Here is an 18,301-nt window from a genome sequence, read left to right as displayed (position 1 = left end):
CCTTTCCTTTGCCAACTTTATCAAGGAAATGTCCGAAACCATCCCCTTCAATCTAGTGATGGAGGAGGACACGCATCACAAAACCTTGGAGGTTCTACAGTTTGTTGATGCCCCCAAGGAAATTATGTCCATTCCAGTGCATGAAGTCCTTTTGGATCTCTTACACCACCTATGGGAGCATCCTGGCACTGTTCCACCAGTAAACAGGAAAACAGATGCAACATATCTAGTTCAATGTGCTCCAGACTTTCAAAAACTACAACTACCTCATCAGTCTGTTGTGGTGGAATTTGCACAGAAAAAGGCAAAACGATTGTCTGCATTCCTCAGCTCCTCCTGGTAAGGACCAGAAATTCTTAGATGGACTGGCTCGAAAAATTTTCCAAGGCTCCATGTTGGTGTCCCTTATATATACCAGCTATATTATGACCCAGTACCAAAGAAACCTTTGGAAACAGGTCCAAGATTTCGCAGACTCATTGCCTCAACAACAACAGGAAAGCCTGACTGACATTATCCACAAGGGCCTCGAAGCAGGGAAGTATGAAGTAAGAGCGGCATATGACTCCTTCGAGACTGCTTCCCGTTTGTCAGCAACAGGAATCAGTGGCTAAAAGCTTCTGATTTAAGACCTGAGGTCCAAGACCAGCTTGCTGATCTCCCGTGCACTGGAGAAAATCTCTTTGGTGATAAAATACAAGACGCAGTGACTCAGTTGAAGGACTACCATGAAACCCAACGTCAAATGTCTACAGTCACGACCTCATTCTGCAAAAGCATGAGAAGGGACCCCAGAAGACCATTCTACCGCTCACGCAAATACTATCCTCCTGCATCTAGAGCGAGACCAGCCAGAGCCCCTTGGAGGTGACATACATGCCAGCCCCACAAGCTGGTCCAGCCTCCAGATTTTGATGCGTTTCCAGAGAACAGTGGGCACTCATCCATGAACCCAAACCCAGAAATACCCGAAGGAGGCCGATTGCGCCACTTCCAAAACTGGCGTCTCGTAACAATGGATCAATGGGTAATATCCATCATAGCTCAGGGTTACCATCTAAACTTCCTCACAGTATCCCCGGACTCTCCAGCCAATCCACTGTGGGCCTGAAAAGACCACACATTGCTTCTAGAGTCAGAACTTTCCACCCTTTTGCGAACCAGGGCCATAGAAGCCATCCCCCTGACGGAGGGGCAGAGGGTTCTACTCATATTGTTTTCCGATTCCAAAAACATCTGGCGGTCTCCGACCCATCCTAGACCTCCACAGTTTCCACAAATGTATTGAAAAAGAAAAATTCAGGATGGTGTCTTTCGGCATCGTGCTTCCCCTACTACAACAAGAAGATTGGCTCTGTTCTCTGGACCTTCAGGATGCCTACGCACATATTACCATATTCCTACATCACCGCAAATACCTGCGCTTCATAGTGGGTCACAATCATTTTCAATACCAAGTTCTGCCATTCGATCTGGCCTCAGCACCTCGAGTGTTTACAAAGTGCCTAGCAGTGGCTGCTGCACATCTATGCAGAAGCACCGTACATGTGTTTCCTTACCTGGACAACTGGCTAATAAAGAGTCAATCCAAGCAAGGAGCTCTCAACTCTCTAAAGCTCACTACGAATCTTCTACACTCGCTAGGATTTCTGAAAAATTACCAAAAATCCCACTTGAATCTCTCACCTCCTTAACCTTCATCGGAGCAGATTTGGACACCACAGTCGCAAAGGCCTTCCTGCCAACGACCATGCAGACATACTCTCCAAACTGGCCACATCTCTGCTCACATACAAAACAGCCTCAGCCTATCAATTCCTCACGTTGCTGGGCCACATGGCTTCCACAGTCCATGTCACTCCTATGGCCAGACTAGCCGTGAGAATAACTCAATGGACTTACTTTGAGTGGCTTGGAGCCACTGAGATTTCATTCAACCATGTAACCGACCAGCTGCGTCTGTCACTTCTCTGGTGGACAGAGCCAACTTGCTGACAGGTCTACACTTCCAGCAACCAGTTCCTCAAGAGACCTTAACTATGAACGCATCCAACTTGGGTTGGGGAGCTCATGTGAACAACCTTCAAACTCAAGGTACTTGGACACAACTCGAAGCAAAGTTTCAGATCAACTTCCTAGAGCTTCGAGCCATACGTTATGCTCTATATGCGTTCAAGGATTGCCTTTCACACGACTGTTCTCATACATCCAGACAACACAGTTGCAATGTGGTACTTGAACAAACAGGGAGGCGCAGGCTCTTACCTCCTCTGCCAAGAAGCTGCACAGATCTCCATGCAGCTCCGAGCCATTTATCTAACAGGCGTACTGAACGTACTAGCAGACCATCTCAATCGATGTCTCCATCCCCACGAGTGGTCTCTGAATCCATGTGTAGCGAGCAAAGTCTTCTAGCGCTGAGGTCAACCAACCATCAACTTCTTTGCGTCCGAATTGAACCACAAAGTGGACAGATTCTGCTCCCTACACAGGCAACGAAACACGTTAGCCATGGACGCCTTGGCTCGCCCCTGGAACAAAGACCTCCTGTATACGTCTCCTCCGATACCGCTCATAGCCAAAAAACTCTTGTGAAGCTAAAGCAGGACAGGGGTTTGATTCTCATACCCCCGTACTGACCTCGACAAGTATGCTTCCCCATACTTCTCGACCTATCAACCCAGGAACCAATTCGCCTGTCCACAGCTCAATCTTAAAACACACAATCACGGCAATTTATACCATCCAAACCTTCAAATCTTTTCACTAATGTTTTTCAGGACTTGTAGCTTCATGAAAACCTTCGAAATGGACAGGATTTACTAAATGGTGTACACAAAAGTATTGGCCCCTTTTCCTGCCCCACTCCATCTCTATTAGGCTATATAGGGTACCTTTCGGATTCTGGTCGCCAGACATCCTCTGCACAGGTACACCTCAGTGCCATTTCAGCGTACCACCAGGGCGTAGGGGATGCCCTGATAACAGCTCAACCCCTTATGAGTTGGCTTATGATGGGCTTTCTACAACTTAAGCCTCCTCTACGATCACCGGTTACGGAATGGGACCTAAATGTAGTGCTCACAAGGCTCATGCGTTCCCAGTTTGAGCCTTTGCATTCCTATGACATTAAAAAAATTCTAACATGGAAAATTCTTTTCCTCGTAGCCATTACATCTGCTCAAATGGTCAGTGAGTTACAAGCCCTTGTTGCATACTCCCCCTACACTAGGTTCCTCTGTGACCAAGTGGTCCTCCATAATCACCCTAAATTTCTTTCTAAGGTGGAAACAGTCTGCCCACTCTTTTTTCCAAGGCCTCACTCTCACCAGGGCAAGAGGTTTTTGCACACCTTGGACTGTACGTGTGCATTTGCCTTCTATCTAGACTGCATTGCAGTCCATAGGAAATCCAGCCACCTCTTTGTTTCTTTTGACAAAAACAAGCTGGGAGTTGCAGTGGGCAAACAAACTCTCTCCAACTGGCTAGCAGACTATCGAATTCTGCTATGAAAAAGCAGGTCTTCCTCTCCAGGGTTGAGTGAAAGCACATTTTGTAACTGCCACGGCAACGTCGGTAGCACACTATCTGTCAGTACCAATTGCCGACATCTGCTGGGCTGCAACATGGAGCTCTCTTCACACATTGACAGCCCACTACTGCTTAGATAAGGACGGCCGTCAAGACTCTGTCTTGAAAATCTTTTTTCCAGTATAATGCCCAACTCCTTCCACAATCACCTGCTATGATTTCAGGCTGCCTCATCATTGCCAATAGCATCCCAATTATTGTGCCTGTTACATGAGTTGTCTGCTATTGGCCTGTTGTAATATGAGTCAGCCTGTAGCCTGCTAATGACCCATATGTGAAGACTACAATCCTGCTTATCCTGGGAGAAAGCAGAGTTGCTTATCTGTAACAGGTGTTCTCCCAGGACAGCAGGATGTAGTCCTCACGAAACCCACCTGCCACCCCGCGGAGTTGGGTCCACTTACGTTTTGTTTTATTTTTTGCTCGCACTTTTTGCTACAAACAAGACTGAAGGGAGACCCCTGTGGACACAGGGATCATGGCATGCTGGGCATGCTCAGTGTGCCAGTGTGCTCAGTGTGCCAATGTGCTCTGCCTAATAACGTCCCCCATATGTGAGGACTACATCCTGTTGTCCTGAGAGAGCACCTGTTACAGGTAAGCAGCTCTGCTTTATCAAAATGATAAAGGGGATGGAACGGCTAAAGAGGTTAGGGCTGTTCAGCTTGGAGGAAATATGATAGAGGTCTATAAAATCATGAGTGGGGTGGGAGGGGTAAATGTAAATTGGTTGCTTACTCTTTAAAAAAAAAAAAAATAGACTAGAGGACACTCCTTGTATTTACTAAGTATCACATGTCAACAAATCGGAGAAGCAGTGCACAATTAAGCTCTGGAATTTGTCAGAAGATGTGATAAAGGCATTTGGTATTGCTGAGTTTACCTCCAGAAATTTGTTTGAACCTTTTTTAAAGTCCATAAACTGTTATTAACCAGATAGTCTTGAAGAAAGCTGTTGCTTGTGCCTGATTCTAAACAGCCAGCATGGGATCTGTCTATATTTGGGATCCTGTCAGGTACTAGTGACCTGGATTGGCCTCTGTTGAAAACAGGATACTGGGTTTGATGGACCCTCTGTCTGACCCAGTAGGACAATTTTTATGCCTTAGTAAATCAGGCCTAGAGTGGTAAAAGGAAAAAATATAGCACTGTGTTTTCCTCCATCTTTATAGCAGAATGTAGTAAGCACTTTTAGTACAGGGAAGAGGTATTGCTGACCCCTGGTATATAAAATAAATTGTCCTCTGCACTCAAGAGGCACAGAGCATGAACGTGGGGTGGGCGTGAGTGACCAGGCTGAGAAGCAGTGTTATAATGATTGACTTTGGAATAGGCCTGGCAGAAAGTGGTATCTGTTTGACTGCCTTTGGCTTTTCTGTGGCACAGAGAAGACTGGAACCTATGTAGCACAGATCCTCAGAACTTCCCCCGGGGGGGGGGAGAAGGCATGGATGACCAGTGCAAGGCTGGTTGTCTTGGCTCCCCTGCCTTCCCAGCTCCATAAATGAAGTCTGTGGCTGAGGTTTGTCCTTGAGAGAGTGACGGACCATGAACATAGTGAAGCTTGCATGGATGGGTTATATGTGCATAGGAGCCAACTTTTCAAAATGATAGGGGGTGCCAATTTCAAAACAAATCACCCCCTTTCTAGACAAAGTAAGGGAGTTTGCTTAATAATGAGGGTGCATTCACAGAACTAGCTCCAAGGTATATATAATATATGTAATGGTGTGGAAAGGGAAGGGGCAGTGTCTGTTTTTTTCTGTGTGTGTGAGCTGTATGTATGTCTGAAATGGTGGTGGTGGTGCCGTTATCTGAAATGTGGGTTTGTGAATTGTATAAGTTTCTGAAGTGGGGTAAGTGTGAGTCTTGAATGTATGCTGGGTGGCGGGGTTGTGGTAGAAAGACCCATGTGCACACTGGGAGTCTTGCTGCTTGCGGGTACACCTGAACCTCCTGTGTCTCTTAATTCACGCATTTCTTTCTGAAGTGCGCTTTTGTTTTTCACGTGAGCTGCTGGTGCATCAGATGCTGGTACGCATCTCTGTTCCTTAGCGTCATGCTCTGTGCACATCTCCTTTCTGTCCTGTGTATACCCAATCCACGTTCGGCTCTCTGTGCTGCTTTAATATTTTATTTGCTGTGGAAATTCCCTAGTTTTTTTTCTCTGAGGAGATCAGATTCTGAGCCAATGCCATGCGGAGCTTATGCTGAGCCTGGTCAGCAGCAGAGTACGTCAAGAGAGACAGGGAGGTAGGGGGAGTGAGAGTCAGAACTACAACATAGGTTGGAAAGGAGATGGGAGGATTGTGTCCTTGTGGAGGTGAGAGAGGCAAGTGAGGCTTCACACATTAACCACATGGCAACCTGTCTACTAGTATCTCTGCTCTCTGTCCCTCTTTGTCTCTGCTCCCCCCCCCCCCCCCCCACACACACACACAAAAACACTCCGATTTCAGCCCCTGATACTGTCCCTCAGGTTGACAGTGTAGTTAATGCAGGCTGCGGATAATCAATACCTGGCTTGTGCTCTCTCCTCTTTGCATATCTCTCTCTAATAGTGCACAGAGCCCTGCTGTCATCTGCTGCCTGCCACCATATAGTAATAGAACTGGTCTGAGGCTTAGAAGCTTCTCTGTCTGACCTTTGAAAAGAATTGGGCTGCCCAGGTTGTGTGAAGGGGTCAGAATTAATATCTGGCTTTACCACTGACACTGACATCTGGTGAGACACTTTCTCTCTCTCTCTCTCTGTGCTCTGGTTCTAATCCCAGGACAGTGTATGCATGTTCATGATACACCTCCCCCCCCCATCATCCCAGTACAGTTTCTCTCTCTTCTAGGATAGTAAATGCGATTAATTTTAGAGAGAGGGAGGTGAGGATGAGTGTGCTGGTCCATCCCCTTCCTCCCCTCTTCACCACCTCTCCCCTAAGGAGTACTCGGTGAGTCCATTTTTCAGCTGGGCTATGAATATTTGATGGATCTGATGAGTCAGGAGTGATAGGATGTGGCTAAGCTAAGATGATATATGTACTGTCCATCAGCAGAAATTACTGAGCTGGCTTTCTGTTCTCTGCCATGTATGTCCCCGTAACAGACTGAGGGCCCCTGTTTGGCCCTCAATAGTAGAATCCTTTAACGGTCTACTGTGTCGCTCTCAGAATCTTATGGGGCTTTTGTAATATTCTTCAACAGCAGAATCCTCCTGGGGCACATGTCCCTTTATAACAGAATCTTCACAGGGCTTCTGTGAGCCCCACACTTCTCCTCAGCCCTTCTAGGCTCCCTGTCTGTCCCTGATCATAGAATCTCTTGCAGCCCCCTGTGTGCTTCCCAGTATCCTGCTAAACTCCTTGTGTCCTCTGATGGCAAGCTCTCCCAGTCTCTCCTTTGTATCCTCCAGCAGCAAAATGCTCTTGAGGTCCATGTGTGCTCCCTAGCATCCTCTTAATGGCCCTATGTACTCTTGACCTTCATTGGCAGGATCCTCCTGGGCCTCTTTTATCCACTTCAGCTATAGTGCATAGCAAAATATTGTATTATGCCAGTTGCTGTCCTTTGAGGGCCCCCAGGTTTTCTGCAGCTTGCCACCAGCACTGCAGCAAAAGGGAGCCTCAAGCTGATGCCCGAAATTTTTTTTTTTCCAGGGATAGAAGAGCTGGTGCTAGCTGAGATCAGCTCCCCAAGTCGGACCCAGACTGGAGATAGCAGCAGCATCTCCTCTTTCAGCTACCGTGAGATCATGAAGGAAAGCACAGTACCCAGCAGTAACAAGGTGAGGGGGACACGCAGCAACCACAGTTAAAATTATGGGGAAACAGCATCTGACAGGAACAAGGTGAGGGAGGCAGAGCACTGGGCAGGAGCAATGTGAGAAGAGGTACAGCATCCAAAAGAAACAAGGTGGGAAAGCACCTAGCAGGAGCTAGATTAAGGATGATGCATCAGTCAGGAAGAGGCAATGCCCTGCAGCAGGAACAAGATGAGGGGAGAGGCTACACCCAGCAGGCAAAAGGTGAGAGAGTGCGGCATCCAGGGAAGGACCAAGCAGTAATAAAATGAGAGAACACCACAGCACCCAGAAGGAACAAAAATACGATGGGGATGCAGTACTCAGCCTGAACAAGGTGAGGTGAGAGAGAGCACCCAGAGTAGATGTGGCATCCAGCAAGAACAAGGCCAGGGTAAATGCAGCACCAGGGTGGAGGAGGTACCCAGCAGCAACAAGATGAGGGGAGATGCAACTCCCAAAGAAGGCTAGAAAATGTGCAGCACTCAGGAGAGAGCTACAGGAATGAGGTGAAAGAAGAATGCAACAACCAGAAGGAACAAGAAGAAGGGAGATGCAATGACTGTCAGAAACAAGGTGATAAAAGCAAGCAATACCCAGCCTGGAGCACAGGAAGAGTGGAGGCAGGATCCAGCAGTAACAAGGGTTGAGGAGAGAAGCAGCATTTGGCAGGAACAAGGCGAAGGATGATGGCCCTCCAGTATTTGTAGAATTCTCAGTTAAACTGTCATTTGAAAATAGTAATGAAATTTTTTTCTTTTTTTTTCTCTCTTCCCTTGTATCTCAGTCGAATACAGGCAGTCCACAGTCCCAACCACAGAGGCCCGCAGACCTGTCAGATGAAGAGATTTCTGATCTTTTCCAGCGTTTGGCTGAGATCCAACAGGAGAAATGGATGTTGGAGGAGAAGGTATGACATTTGGCTGCCTACATTCATTCCCTGGCCTTAAATATCTTCTAATATTCTGAAAATTCTTTAATAATCTCTGCTTGTAATTTCTCTCTCTGTATGGCAGCCATGGTTAAGACAACACTAACAAGAACATCAAAATACCAATATGCAATTGGTTCATGTTTTGTGCTTGTGTGATATTACAATTGACAATGGACCATTCAGATTTAGTGGGTGTTGCTATTCTGAACACTGCTGCATCTGGTGAGGATCAAGGGGCAGGAGATCCGCTCAGGTGGTGAACTCTGGGTCCTGGAGTGCCACAAAAAGGTCTGGTTTTCAGGATAGCCACACTATGCAAATGAATCTGATCTTGGATCAAATGTATGCAATTATATCTCATTAATATCTGTTACAGAAATCTGAAAAACAAACCTGTTTGTGGCACTCAAGAACCAGAGTTTGCCCTTCCTACAAGCAACCATAGTTAATATTGCTTATGTACAGATGTTTCCTACTCCTTTAGCAATATAGAATACAACAAATTGGGTTGGATTTGGATTTAATTACGTGTTTGTTGTTTTTTTAAAACCATGCTGAACATTCCCTGTACATACCCAGATCAGTCCAGACTCATGGGTTTTGCCTCCCCTCCAGCAGATGGAGACAGAGTTTTACTGACACTCCACTTAACACGAAGTGCCACCTGCAGTCCCTCAGTATTTCTCTACAACAGATGGAGGTGCAAAACCTGCAATCTAAGTTAAAAAAATAAAACAAACAACCAAACAAAAAAAAAAACGGAGTCTACGGAAATTTGGAGTGATTGCCTCCCAGGAGATTGGTAGATCCTGGTGGGATCATCCCCCTTGGTTTGTGCGGCGGACAAGCAGGGGATCAGGGACCCTTTATTGCTCGGTCCTTCTTCGCTGGACAGGGCTGAAATCTGGGGGTCTCGGTTCCATCGCCCTGAAGGACAGCTTGAGCCTGCAGCCATTCTTCTTAAGGGAAGTGCATCCTTTTTGTTTACTAAAGTTTTGTTTTAAAGAAAAAAAAAAGTGAGAAGAAGCTGGTGGGGGGATTGCTGTGGGATGGCACAACTTTACCCCAGCTCTGCTGTTTTAACAACCTGATGGTTCAGTACTTATTCTCCCCTTCCTCTGGCGGCTTTCTGCTCTGCTCCCGCTGTCCGGAGCCAGTCATGCTGCATGGTTTGGCTTATGCAGAGTGTGGGGACATCGTCCGCTTCTCTCCCACGATGGAAAATGCTCCCAATGCCTCGCCGGTGGGGAGGGCTCTTCAGGGAGTGCAGTAGAAAATAAATAGGCTAGGCGCCATGAGCCTGGGAGGCTCTCGCTGATGTGGCAGCCCAGCAGCAATCGCTTCTCGCTGAGTTCAGGAAAGATGGCCATCTTGTCCCAGCTTCAGGGCTGCCGCATGGGCTGAGGAGTGAGATGGGGATTTCCCTCCTTTATCTCCAGTGGCGGGGACCACTGGGGGTGTTCCAGATGCTGGAGGGCCCCTTCAGGAAGTGAGGAGGACCCCCAGGGGGATTCTGATGCCTCTTCTACTTTTTCTTCAGATTTTGTGCTGCTTTTGCACACAGCTTTACAAGGTCAGGAAGTCCGTACTGCGCAGGGCTGAACAGGGGGCTTCCGTGAGGCCTGCAAAGAGACCCAAGCCCTCGGGGACTACAGGGGCCGCAAGGATCAGGTGAGTCCTGGCACTGCAGCCCGCCGCAGAGAGATCCAAAGATTCAGGGTCGGATGATTTGCGAGCGCAGGACTCTCCGAGCTCTGATCCAAGTTTGGATCAGGACCCAGGTCAGGGGTTCACAAAGAACCTGGCCACTGGCAGTGATGATCCCAAGGTGGTACGGTTGTTCCACGAGGAGGAGTTGGGTCCACTGATACCCGCTGTTCTGGAGGAACTGGGTATAGAGGGTTCCGCAAGAGGAATCTGAATGGGAGCAGTGGACCCAGTCATGGTTGGCCTTCGGGGTCCAACGAGGTCTTTTCCATGTCACAAATTGGTAAGCACCTTGCTATTTAGGGAGTGGGATACTCTTGAGACAGGCCTGAAGGTCAGTAGGGCCATGGATAAGTTGTATCCTTTGCCAGAGGATGTGCTTGAGCTTCTGAAGGTCCTGAAAGTAGATGCATCTGTTTCGGCGGTCACTAAGAAGACTACCGATTCCAGTGGCTGATTCTACGGCTTTGATGGACCTTCAGGATAGGAAGCTGGAGGTGCACCTCCAGAAGATTTTTAAGGTGTCTGCCCTTGGTGTTCGAGCAGCTATATATATAGCAGTTTTATGTTGAGGGCCAGCTTACGCTGGGTGCAACAGTTACAGGCAGGACTGGTCTTTGCCTGAATCTGAGATGAGACAGGCGGAACATCTGGAAGCCGCAGTGGCATATAGTGTTATGGTGTGGATGCCTTATATGATCTCGTCAGGACGTCCTCCAGGACTATGATGTCAGCAGTTTCAGCTCAGAGACTCTTCTGGTTGAGGAACTGGTCGGCCGACATTTCGTCCAAGTCCCAGTTGGGAACTCTTCCCTTTAAAGGGAAATTGCTCTTTGATAAGGACTTGGAGGAGATGATTAACTTTCTCGGTGAGAAGTTCCATAAATTGCTGGAAGATAAGCCGAAAGCAAAAGGCTCCTTTCTTCCCCGTTCCCGCTTTAGAGGGAGTCGGCGGTTTCAGCCACTGAGAGCATCTGAGTTCTCAGAGACAATCCTTGGGTAGGCAACCGTCATGGAACCAGTACTTTCGAGGGCATAGGTCAAGCAGAGATGGCTCTTCCCTCAGCAGAGGTGGAGCCAAATCCACACAATGATGTGAGGCTGGTCCACTCCTCAGTTCCAGTAATAGGGGAACCAGCTGGCTCTGTTCTACGAGGAGTGGACCAAAATCACACCTGACCAGTGGGTCTTAAGCATAAGTCAAGGCTATGCTTTAGAATTTGCTTGGCTGTTAAGAGATTGGTTCCTAAACTCCTGTGTACTTATTGAGAACAAGAGACTGGCAGTGCGAGAAACCATTGGGTGTCTTCGCAAGTGTGGGGGCCATTGTGCCTCTTCTGTTGGTTAAGCAGGGATGGGCCGTAATTCCATTTATTTCATAGTCCCCAAGAAGGAAGGCACGTTCTCACAGGACAAGCAGGATGGTAGTCCTCACATATGGGTGACATCATCAGGATGGAGCCCAATCACAGAAAACGTCTGTCAAAGTTTCCTGAACTTTGACTGGCCCCTACTGGGCATGCCCAGCATGGCACTAACTCTGCAGCCAGCAGAGGTCCCCCTTCAGTCTTCTTTTTTCCATGCAGCAGTAGCCTCGCAGTTTAGGAGCTCTAAAGTGATTCCTGATAGGAATTTTCCTCACGGAATTATTTAAAGTTAAATTGTCCCACAGGGGTCCCTCCTCTAACTTTTCTTCGACCGTGGTACTCTGGTAAGTTTTTCTCCGTTTTTCCATCTATTACAGTCTAGTTTGGCCCTTGCAGCCTACTGGCCGTCGACTGTACCGCGGCTCGATTTTTTTCAATGGCCATAGTGTTGGAGTTCCGTCGGTGCCCAGACTGTACTCGCACCATGTCTATTACAGACCCCCATGGAGTCTGTGTAATGTGTTTAGGCCTTGAGCATGATGTCCTGACTTGCACCAAATGTGCCCTCATGACACCAAAAGGTCGCAAAGCCAGAATGGAGAAGATGGAACTCCTCTTCTGTGCTCAGACCCCGACTCCGTCCATTACATCGACGTCATTGGAACCGGCACCGTCGACTTCGCGCCAGCATCGGTGACCGACCACCATAGACGTCTTCACGGCCATTGACACCCGCTACTCCCCTCAGGATCGAGGGGATCGCAGGGAGAGACATTGTCATCGACATTGCAAGACTTGGACCGTCGAGGGAGCGAAGTCATTGACTTCGCCACCGTCCGAGCCACTGTCAAAGAAGCCCCGTCCAGGAAAGGCACAGACCATTCCTGCGATTGGATCATCGAGGCCACCCTCACCCGATCGGGGTTTGGGAGCCGCGATTCCACCTGTAAAGGTGGTCCCTCCGGCTGGGCCTCTGCCTCCCTCTTCTGTTCCGGAGCCGGGGCTGCTTGCTCCAGGTCTCCGAGAAGAACTGGACTGGCTGGTTCAGGAGGCCATCGACAAGGCAATGCAACGTCTCCAGGTTCCTCCGGCACAGACACCAGCACCGATTGTGTAAACTGTCATCGACCTGATTCCAGCAGCGCTGGCACAGCTGCTGTCCAGGATGGAGGATCTGATGGCCGCCCTTCCACTGATGGATCCCGGGTCTCCGATGGTTCCGATGCCCTCCCTGAGGACGGCTTCATCGGGAGGAGAAACACCGTTCCACATTCCTCCATCGGGAGTTTTACCTCAGCCATCGATGCCAATACGTCCCTCGCCACCGATTCGTCCATTGGCGCCATCGATGCCTGCACCGATGCATTCCATGCCATCATTGGTGCCTCCTGAACCATCCGGTGATTCCTTCGATTTTTTTCGGAGCCTCGCCCGGGGCTTTCAGGTATCCAATTCCCTTCTCGTCCTTCAGGACAGTCTGCTGATCCTTATGATATTTGGGGTGATGATACTTCGACAGACACAGATGACTTACCTTCAACACCTTCTCCTACTGAAAGTAGAAAGCATTCTGCTCCAGAGGACCTCTCATGCATAAATTTTGTGAAGGAAATGTCTGAATTGGTTCCTTTTCAACTTCAGATGGAACAGGATGACAGGCACCAAATGATGGAGTTACTCCAATTTCTGGATGCCCCCAAGGTAATCACCTCCATTCCCATTCATCAAGTACTTCTTGATCTTCTCAAAAAGAACTGGGAAAAATCCTGGGTCAATTGCTCCAGTTCACAGGAAGGCTGACACTACTTACTTAGTTCAGTCAGCCCTAGGTTTTCAAAAGTCCCAGCTTGACCACCTCTCGGTTGTGGTAGAGTCAGCTCAGAAAAAGGCGAAAAGGTCAAAACCTCACTCATCCACCCCACCTGCTAAGGAACAAAAGTTCCTAGATAACATTGGTCGACGAGTGTTCCAAGGAGCCATGCTCATCTACAGAATTGCTGCCTACCAGCTTTATATGACCCAATATAATAGGGTTATCTTTAAACAGATACAGGATCTATCTGAGTCCCTGCCTGAACAATTCCAAGACCAGCTACAAACCCTTGTTAACAAAGGTTTTGAGGCAGGAAAACATGAGATTCGAACATCTTATGACATATTGACACCTCTACCAGAGTGTCTGCAGCTGCCATTTCAGCAAGACGGTGGGCCTGGCTTAAATCTTCTGACCTTCGCCCAGAAGTGCAAGTCCGGTTGTCCAACCTGCCGTGTGTAGGAGATAATCTGTTCGGTGAACAGATTCAACGAATGGTGGCAGAATTAAGACCATCATGAGACCCTTAAACAGCTCTCTTCGATGCCTTCAGTTTTCTCCTCAAGACAGCCCTTCAGGAAGGACTCTAAGAAGTCTTTCTACCATTCAAGGAAGGCCTACCCACCACCAGCAAGGTCCCGTACTATAAGACCTTATCAGAAACCTTAACCTCGCCAAGTCCAAAAGCAGAAACCACAATCAGCTCCCCCAGCCAGGACCTGCTTCAGGTTTTTGACTTCCGCTTGGAGAGCAGCAGCCAGATTCCTCTTCCAAACATACCAGTAGGAGGTCGATTGTGCCACTTTCTCAACATGTGGCAGTCAATCACAACCAGCCAATGGGTATTGGCAATCATTGCTCAGGGTTACCATCTGAACTTTCTCACCCTGCCACCGGACTCCCTATCTCTGCAGACGTGGAGAACGTCCGACCACTCCATTCTTCTGGAACAAGAGGTATCCCTCCTTCTCCAATCAAGAGCAATAGAACCTGTTCCGTACTCTCAGCAAGGCCTAGGGTTCTATTCCCGGTACTTTCTGATTCCCAAAAAATCGGGGGTGTTCGTCCAATCCTGGACCTACGTGCTCTCAACAAGTACCTCCAGCGGGAAAAGTTCAAGATGGTTACCTTGGGATCGCTTCTACCTCTTCTACAAAGAGGAAACTGTCTCTGCTCTCTGGACCTCCAAGATGCATACACACACATTGCGATAACTCCAACTCATCACAAATACCTGAGGTTTTTAGTAGGCCCCAAGCACTATCAATACCGAGTGCTTCCGTTCGGCCTGGCATCTGCACCACGAGTCTTTACCAAATGTCTTGTAGTTGTCATAGCTTTTCTCAGGAAAGGTGGTGTTCACGTCTACCCCTATCTGGACGACTGGTTAATCAGGGCCCCAACCCAGCAAGCGGCTCGGTCGTCCCTCGATTTGACTCTGCACACTCTCATTTCACTAGGATTTCTCGTCAATTATGGGAAATCCTATTTAGTAAGGCATACAACCAGAAAAGTACCAAAGCGAAAACCTTGCACATCAGCAAGTATCCAACAACAATGGTGCAGGAACAAATCTTCAATTCCACAAATTCTCAAAGTAAGTTTATCTTTATTTGGTTCAGAAGAATAAACCTGGCAACTCCACAGGTAAATCAAATGAACATTGATTTACCAAATGAACATTGATTTACCTGTGGAGTTGCCAGGTTTATTCTTCTGAACCAAATAAAGATAAACTTACTTTGAGAATTTGTGGAATTGAAGATTTGTTCCTGCACCATTGTTGTTGGTTAAATCCTATTTAGTCCCATCTCAAACCTTGTTCATTGGTGCAGACTTGGACACCTTGCAGGCAAAAGCTTTTCTACCTCGACAACGAGCGTTAACTCTCTTGTGTCTCTCGCTCACCAGTTACAGTCTCAAAATACTGCGACTACACGCCAATTTCTCATCCTCCTAGGTCACGTGGCGTCCTCAGTCCATGTCACACCGATGGCCCGCTTGGCCATGAGACTCATGCATTGGACTCTGAAGTCACAATGGATTCAAACTGTTCAGCCTCTGTAGGCCATTGTCCACATCACCGACTCACTCAGTCTGTCTCTCGCTTGGTGGAAGAATCCGAGCAATCTCCTCCAGGGATTGCCTTTTCACGTGCCAGATCCTCAACTCATTCTCACCACCGACGCTTCTAACCTCGGGTGGGGGGAGCCCATGTGAACGATCTGCAGACACAAGGTTCTTGGTCTCCAGAGGAAGCCAAACACCAGATAAATTTCCTGGAGCTTCGAGCAATGCGCTATGCTCTCAGAGCTTTTTAAGGATTCCCTATCAAATCAAGTCATCCTGATTCAGACGGACAACCAGGTGGCCATGTGGTACATCAACAAGCAGGGAGGCACAGGCTCCTTCCTTCTGTGTCAGGAAGCTGCACAGATTTGGGCAGAAGCTCTCTCCCTCTCGATGTACCTCAGGGCCACCTACTTGCCGGGAGTGGACAATGTTCTAGCAGACAAGCTGAGTCGTGTCTTCCAACCGCACGAGTGGTCTCTCAACCCCTTGGTAGCAAACTCCATCTTCCGACACTGGGGTCATCCTCAGACAGACCTCTTTGCGTCCCCTCAGAACCACAAAGTGGACCATTACTGCTTCCTCATTCGCAGCAAAGGCTCTCAGCCCAGAGATGCATTCTCCCTCTCATGGGCAAACCGGTCTGCTTTATGCATTCCCTCCACTTCCTCTTCTCTTGAAGACTCTCTTGAAGTTACGTCAGGACAAGGAAACCATGATCTTGATAGCACCTCACTGGCCACGCCAAGCGTGGTTTCCAATACTACAGGATCTCTCCATCTGCAGGCACATTCCCTTGGGACAGGACCCGCTTCTGATCACTCAAAACAACGGGAGCCTACACCATCCCAATATTCAGGCCTTGTCCCTGACGGCATGGATGTTGAAAGGTTAATCCTTCAACCACTTAACCTTTCAGACTCAGCTTCCCGTGTCTTGATTGCTTCACAGAAGCCTTCCACGAGAAAATCTTACTCCTATAAATGGAAAAGGTTTACCTCATGGTGCACTTCTCAGTCCCTTGATCCCTTTTCCTGTCCAATCCCACAGTTTTTGGACTATCTCTGGCATCTTCTTCTGGCTTCCAAGTTCTTACCCCTTGTTGAATGTAACTTTGCCTTATTTCACCTCTTTTGTTTAATTTAATTTAGTTACGCTTCAGTTATACCCTTGTTAAATGTAAACCGATCCGATATGGTTATTACTATGAAGGTCAGTATAAAAAAGTGTTAAATAAAATAAAATAAATAAATAAATCTGTCAGTCGGGTCTCAAGACCTCTTCCATCAGAATGCATTCAGTGCGGTAGCCGCCTTCCATAAAGGGGTCGGGGATGTCCCTATATCCGTACAACCCCTTGTAACACGCTTTCTGAAGGGCTTGCTCCACATCAAGCCACCTTTACGTACTCAGGCCCCTTCTTGGGACCTTAGCCTGGTTCTTGGTCGGCTCATGAAACCACCATTCGAGCCTCTTCACTCCTGTGATCTAAAATATCTCACATGGAAAGTGATTTTCCTTTTGGCTATCACCTCAGCTCGCAGGGTTAGTGAGTTACAGGCCCTAGTTACCTATCCGCCTTACACTAAACTCCTGCAGGACTGGGCGGTACTCCGCACTCACCCTAAATTTTTACCTAAGGTAGTTTCGAAGTTTCACATTAATCAATCCATCATACTACCTATCTTCTTTCCCAGGCCCCATTCCAATCCAGGGGCCTGGGAAAGAAGATAGGTAGTATCTTCTTTCTAGCTTTTTATCTAGACTGTACAGTTGACCACAGGATGAGCACTCAGTTATTAGTCTCATTCCACCCCAACAAATTAGGGCAACCTGTGGGTAAGCAGACTCTCTCTCCTCCTGGTTATCCTCCTGCATATCTTTTTGCTATCAGCAAGCAGGCATTCCTTTTCAAGATCGTGTTAAAGCACACTCTGTGAGGGCCATGGCGACTTCAGTAGCACACCTTCGATCGGTGCAGCTTCCTGACATTTGCAGGGCTGCCACCTGGAGTTCCCTCCATACTTTCGCAGCCCACTATTGCTTGGACAAAGCCGGAAGACAAGATTCCATCTTCAGCCAGTCTGTCCTGCGTAACCTATTTCCAACGTGACGTACCAACACCCTTCTGCCTGCCCGGTGGGGTTCAGGATGCCCTCTACCAAATTCCACCCCAGTTGTGCCTGTTGCACGCCGTTGGGTACATTTGGTGCATGTTCGGACATCCTCAGCTCGGTACTCACCCATATGTGAGGACTACCATCCTGCTTGTCATATGAGAAAGTAAATGTTGCTTACCTGTAACAGGTGTTCTCACAGGACAGCAGGATGTTAGTCCTCACGAAACCCGCCCACCGCCCTGCGATGTTGGGTTCGTAATGTTTTGGTTTATTTTTTGGCACTGCCTGTAGCTTTCAAATAAGACTGAAGGGGGGCCCCTGCTGGCTGCAGGGTTAGTGCCATGCTGGGCATGCCCAGTAGGGGCCAGTCAAAGTTCTGGAAACTTTGACAGAAGTTTTCCGTGATTGGGCTCCATCCTGATGATGTCACCCATATGTGAGGACTAACATCCTGCTGTCCTGTGAGAACACCTGTTACATGTAAGCAACATTTGCTTTCCATCCAATTCTAGATTTAAAAAAGTTGAACGTAGCTCTAAAGTTTCCTCTGTTGTGGATGGAAACCCTGCATTCGTTGACTGCCTCTGTGCACAAAGGGGAGTACCTGGCATCTCTGGATTTGACCGAGACGTAATTGCACATAGGAATCCAGCCTGATCATCAAAGATTTCTGAGATTCATGATTCTGGAGGAGCACTTTCGGTTTTGTGCCCTGCCTTCAGTCTGGCAACTGCGCCCAGGACCTTCACCAAGGTGATGGGCGTGGTGGCTACGGCTCTCCGGAGGATGGAGTCCTGGTCCACCCTTACTTGGATGAATGGCTGATTTGGGCGAAGTCAGGGATCCTTTGTCGGAAGGCAGTGGACATAATTCTCGACTGATTGCTCTCACTGGGTTGGATAGTCAA

At 48.1% G+C, this 18,301-nt stretch overlaps 1 protein-coding gene across 2 annotated transcripts in view; it reads left to right on the top strand.

The window, feature by feature from the left end:
• Positions 1-18,301, top strand: part of GRIPAP1 (GRIP1 associated protein 1) — a 364,281-nt gene that overhangs the window by 205,029 nt on the left and 140,951 nt on the right. For both annotated transcript variants that reach the window (XM_029610458.1, XM_029610468.1), the window contains 2 exons: positions 7,241-7,368; positions 8,171-8,293. In XM_029610458.1, coding sequence (XP_029466318.1) covers positions 7,241-7,368; positions 8,171-8,293 — 251 coding nt within the window. The remainder of the gene's footprint in view (positions 1-7,240; positions 7,369-8,170; positions 8,294-18,301) is intronic.

Source organism: Rhinatrema bivittatum, chromosome 1 (assembly GCF_901001135.1).
Source record: "Rhinatrema bivittatum chromosome 1, aRhiBiv1.1, whole genome shotgun sequence".
Taxonomy (NCBI): domain Eukaryota; kingdom Metazoa; phylum Chordata; class Amphibia; order Gymnophiona; family Rhinatrematidae; genus Rhinatrema; species Rhinatrema bivittatum.
This window is presented reverse-complemented; position numbering and strand designations above follow the sequence as displayed.